Source organism: Galeopterus variegatus, unplaced genomic scaffold (genome assembly GCF_000696425.1).
Source record: "Galeopterus variegatus unplaced genomic scaffold, G_variegatus-3.0.2 Scaffold9748, whole genome shotgun sequence".
Taxonomy (NCBI): Eukaryota; Metazoa; Chordata; class Mammalia; order Dermoptera; family Cynocephalidae; genus Galeopterus; species Galeopterus variegatus.
This window is the reverse complement of record NW_007735859.1, coordinates 38,497-44,147: the sequence shown is the minus strand read 5'-3', so window position 1 is coordinate 44,147 and position 5,651 is coordinate 38,497. Positions and strand designations below refer to the sequence as shown.

The 5,651-nt window shown below is 40.9% G+C and overlaps 1 protein-coding gene across 1 annotated transcript; it reads left to right on the top strand.

Annotated features, from left to right (window-relative positions):
- The first annotated feature begins 2,289 nt into the window (after positions 1-2,289).
- On the top strand, positions 2,290-3,301 carry LOC103609550 (olfactory receptor 4C3-like). Its single transcript, XM_008593856.1, is given in 2 exon segments — positions 2,290-2,313; positions 2,315-3,301. Coding segments are annotated over 2 exon segments (996 nt in total). The 5' UTR covers positions 2,290-2,304.
- Positions 3,302-5,651: the final 2,350 nt, after the last annotated feature.

Sequence of the window (5,651 nt, the reverse complement as noted above, 5' to 3'; positions counted from 1 at the left end):
TTGGGTTTTACCTAGCATTATTCTAAGAAACTTTCAGCTTAGATGAATTTCTGTAATCAATAGCAACTGCCCAATCTGTGCTTTGCCTCCATATAAAAAACAATTTGAATCTCATCCAGGAATTTAAAAACATGAAAGAATAAAACTTGGGATCACATGCTTGAGCTGGCCTTGATGACCCTTTAAGAACTCTTCCAGGTTCACCATTCCATGATGTTGAGATGTGAAAAAGTGCTGAATACCTGTTGGTGTCCTCGGATCCAGTCAGTGTAAGTATTCTATGATCTATCCTTAAAATTAAATAAAAGAAAAAATGCAACCAAAATTAAAAATGCTGTGAAATAGTCTTACTAAAATTCTCACTATTTTTTACAAAATAATTTTCTCATGGATAACTCAAGCAAGAGACTTTCTTCCTTAACAAATGCTTTATTTGTACTCCTGCAAATTTGTTACAGAAATGAATCAGCTTATTGTTCTTATATTCAGGCACATAAATTCATCATCTGGCCACATTGTATACCTTTAATATTGATTACATTTTCTCTGTCCTCTTGTATTCTGTATGAGGATCAGTATTAAGGCATTGTTCATATTTATAATGAAATTATAATATCAGTATCTGCTTAGTCCTGAATACATACACTTAGGTCCATGGCTGCTTAAACCACATGAAGAATTTGTTGCCTATGGTGTTGATGATGGTGATAATCAGAGATGCCATTTATTGAATATTTGTCATATCCTGGCTCTGTACAAATACTTGACATGCACTGTTTTCATGTCTTCTCTGGAATCTCAGAGTGTAGCAATACTCTTATCTTCATTTTACAAATAAGAACATAGAGATATTGGGAAGTTGTCCATGGTTACACTGCCAATAAATAGCAGAGGAAAGATTCAAACCCAGAAGTGTTTATGTGACAGTATAGTACAAGGAAGCCCACAGACCCTGTGGCAAGACTGCCTCGGTGCAAGCCCCAGATCTGCCACTTATTAGCTATTCACACTTCTCAAAAAATGATGATAGGGGACAAAAAAAAAATGCTTAAGACATCCCACCACCACCAAAGTTGCTAAATATGTGTCCTGCTACTGCTGTCTGTGCTCTTGGCCAGGATATTCTACTCTGAAAAGGTCCCCACCAGATTCGTGACTTGCAGAAGCTGTATTTGCCTTCTTGCAATAAAGCATGGAGAGAGAAAAAGGGGGCAGCTTCCTGATCAGCACAGTATTTCTTTTATCTGGGTGCCTCTTTCTTCTTCTGACACATAGTAGTTCTCCTTTAATTCTAATCATACTGAGCATTAGCTCTTCAGCAGGTTGGAAGATTCAGCTACTTTGAGGAGGCCTATGTTTCCAGGAAAAGAATAGGGTGGGGAGATGGCTAGTGACAGTTTTTTGTTGTTGTTGTTGTTGTTTAACCAAAACTAAAATAGGCACAGGCATTTCCTTAATATTACTACTAGAATAAAGGGTGGGTAGGAACAGTCTGTCATAAGAGACTATAATTTATAGCTGGTTAAGACAGGGCATCTGTTCTCACTGCCCCTGTAGCTTCCCTTATGTGATTAATAGGCAGATAATCACTTAATGGTTTCTTTCACTGCAACCATTAAAAAAATTACTGTTATTTATATTATTATTTTTTTTTTTTTTACTTTGAGTCATCCCTGTAGATTGTAGAGGAACTAGGAGCCTTTAACTAGAAGGATTTCACCAAGGCCAGGGAAAGCAACACCCAGAAGCAGATAAAATGCGTAAAGCAAGAGAGAAAATGAAATTAAGTTGGCTTCCTATACATGATGCTGTTCACAGTATGGACATAGACGGAGAGTAAATGAGCAAGGAGAGAAGTGGAAAAGTTGGGCTAGTCTCCCACTGCAATTAAGTCAGTTCCTCCCAATCCTGTTTCAGCTTATTTTACATCAATTTGTGTTACCATTCAAAAAACTGGCAGAAAGTGTAGCAAATCTCATTGCAAAGTCTAAGAAGAAAGCTTTAATTTAAAGGGTGTGGAAAAAGCATGCAGAGATTCCAGAAGATCCTGAATATGGTTTTCTCAAGAAACAGCTTATCTATGCTGACAATGGTCAGAGATATACTCAGTTTGAATTAGAGTCTGACAAATGTTCAATCTCAGCAGTAAAAAAAAATAGCAAATGCTCACACTTTGTGGTTAACGGAATAAATTGGTGCAAAAATTTTGGAACAGAAGAGGTTTAAGAGGGATGAAGGAAAGTGGGTGTGCTAAAGGAAACTTCACAGCAACCCCCACCCCTGCTGGAATTAGTTCTATTACTTATGTTTCTCTCTTGACTTTATAGGTAATACTGCACCTGAATTATCAGCAGCCATGGAATCTATGGAAATACCACACAATATTACAGAATTTTTTATGCTGGGACTCTCACAGAACCCAGAGGTACAAAGAGTCATCTTTGTGGTCTTTTTGATTATTTATGTCATCACAGTTTGTGGCAACATGCTTATTGTGGTCACCATCACCTCCAGCTCCACCCTGGCTTCCCCTATGTATTTTTTCCTGCCCAACTTGTCCTTTATTGATACCTGTTATTCTTGCTCTATGGCTCCTAAACTCATTGCTGACTCCTTGTATGAAGGTAGAGCCATCTCATATGAGGGTTGCATGGCACAGCTCTTTGGAGCCCATTTGTTGGGAGGTGTTGAGATCATTCTGCTCACAGTGACAGCCTATGACCGGTATGTGGCCATCTGCAAGCCCTTGCACTATACAACCATTGTGACCAGGCATCTCTGTGCCATGCTGGTGGGAGTGGCTTGGCTGGGGGGCTTCCTGCATTCATTGGTTCAGCTCCTCCTGGTCCTTGGGTTGCCCTTCTGTGGGACCAACGTGATCAATCACTTTGTCTGTGACTTGTTCCTCTTGCTGGAACTCGCCTGCACCAACACATATGTCCTTAGTCTCCTAGTGGTCGCCAACAGTGGTGTGATCTGCCTGTTGAACTTCTTCATGCTGGCTGTGTCCTACATTGTCATCCTGCACTCCTTGAGGTCCTGCAGTGCAAAGGGGAAACGCAAAGCCCTCTCCACCTGTGGGGCCCACATCACCGCTGTTGCCTTGTTTTTTGTGCCCTGTATATTTACTTATATTTGTCCATCATCTACTTTATCCATAGACAAAAACATGGCAGTGTTTTATGGTATTCTGACACCTATGTTGAATCCACTCATTTATACCCTGAGAAATAAGGAAGTAAAAAATGCCATGAGAAAGCTCTTCAGACATAAGAAATTGCAGGTGGATAACGAGTGGTAAGGCTGGAAATAAAAATGACTTTATTTCTGTAAGTGGAACAGACAAAGGCTTGTTTTTCGTTAGTGTATATTATCTTTTTACATCTTATCTATTCTTTAATCTTCATAGACTTTTATGGTTTACTTTGTCTTTTCACTTGAATGGTGTCATTTGATTATAAAACAACTGTATGAAATTTATATGGCATAAATAATTATTATTCCTATTTTAAATATGAGGAAACTGTCTCCTGAGGTGGTTAATTGATTAATGAAGATTATCTAGTTTTGAAGTGCCTGAATGGAAGCTCAAAATCAGTTATTTTTGATCCATTATCCAGACCTTTAAAAAGCGATCTATGTTGGTATCATTTGAGTCTGTGTGATAAACTGAGTTGTAGAAATGTGAGGCAAAATATAACAATAACTTCATGCTTAGCCAGGTATAGTAGGACCATGTGCATCCGAGCTGGCCTTCTATTGCTTCTCATCACTCCTTGTGACATCAGCAGTGTAGTTGCTACACCACGGCTGAGAGGTTAAGAGCTTGGCTTTGGAGACATAGCCAGCATGAGTAAGTGACAAAACCTCTATAAGCCTCTGATGCTTGTCTTTAAAATGAAAGGAAAGGGGCCGGCCCGGTGGCGCACTGCTACAGTGTGCCACTTGGGAAGCGTGGCAGCGTTCCCGCCGAGGGTTCGGATCCCACATACAGACTGGCCGCTCACTGGCTGAGTGAGGGGTGGGAGCAACGCCAAGGGTTGCGATCCCGTTGCTGGTCCCGGTCCGGTACGGGCACGACACTGAGGGTTGCGATCAGTTGCCGGTCACGAAGAAAAGGAAAAAAAAAAATGAAAGGAAAGATATTCTATTTCTTTCTTTATTTTAAAATTTAATTTATCAATATACAATGTAGTTGATTTTTGTGTTCCTACCCCCCCACTTCCCACCCATCAACAGCATATCTGTTCACTTGTCTTAAGAAGTTCAAGGAATTGTGATTGTTGTGTCTTCTTCCCCACCCACCCGTTGTGTATTTATAAGAGAGAACATGTGGTATTTCTTTTTCTGTGCCTGACTTGTTTCACTTAATATAATTTTTTCTAAGTCCATCCATGTTGCTGCAAATGGTGGTATTTCATTCTTTTTAAAGCAGAGTAGTATTCCTTTGTGTAGATATACCACATTTTCTGTATCCACTCATCCGATGATGGACAGTTGGGCTGGTTCCAATTTTGGCTATTGTAAATAGTGCTGCAATAAACATTGGAGTACAGGTATCCCTTCGACATGATGATTTCCATTCCTCTGGGTATATTCCCAGCAGTGGGATAGCTGGGTCATATGGTAGATCTATCTGCAATTGTTTGAGGAATCTCCATACCATTTTCCATAAATTCTGCACCGTTTTGCAGTCCCACCAACAGTGTAGAAAGGTTCCTTTTACTGCACAACCTCACCAGCATTTGTCATTCTCAGCCTTTTGGATATTAACCACCCTGACTGGGGTGAGATGGTATCTCAGTGTGGTTTTGATTTGCATTTCCCGAGTGCTGAGTGATGTTGAGCATTTTTTCATGTGTCTGTTGGCCATTTGTATATCTTCCTTTGAGAAATGCCTATTCAACTCCTTCGTCCATTTTTTAATTGGGTTACTCGTTTTGCTGTAAAGTTGTTTGAGTTCCTTGTATATTCTGGATATTAATCCTTTGTCAGATGTATATTTTGCAAATATTTTCTCCCACTCTATTGGTTGTCTTTTCACACTGCAGATTGTTTCTTTTGCTGTGTAGAAGCTTTTTAGCTTGATATAATCCCATTTGTTTATTTTTCCTTTGGTTGCTGATGCTTTGGGGGTCATATTCATGAGGTCTGTACCCACTCCGACTTCCTGGAGTGTTTTCCCTATGTTTTCTTTAAGGAGTTTTATTGTTTCAGGGTGTATATTTAAATCTTTAATACATTTTGAGTTGATTTTGGTATATGATGAGAGGTATGGGAATACAGAGGGTGGGGATGAGGGCCTTGGCCACACCCCCCAACAGCTGCAGTCAGTCCAGCGATGACCACCGAGCAGCCTTAGGAAGTGCTGGGGCTCCCCTGAACCAGGACACTGGGGGGCCTTGAGCCTCGGCCATGCCTCCCTGACATGTGCAGCCAGCCCAGCGATGACCACCAAGCCACAGCAAGAAGATCCTCAGGTTCCGGAGTTGGGATGTTGGGGGTGAGGGCTTTTGCCACACCCTCCTGACATCTATATCCAGCTCAGCAATGATCAAGCCATTGCTGGAAGCCCTCTGGTCTCCCCTCTGGGAATGAGGGGGGTGCCACATGCCTCAATCCCATCCCTCTTCCTTCCTCCTTCTTCCATC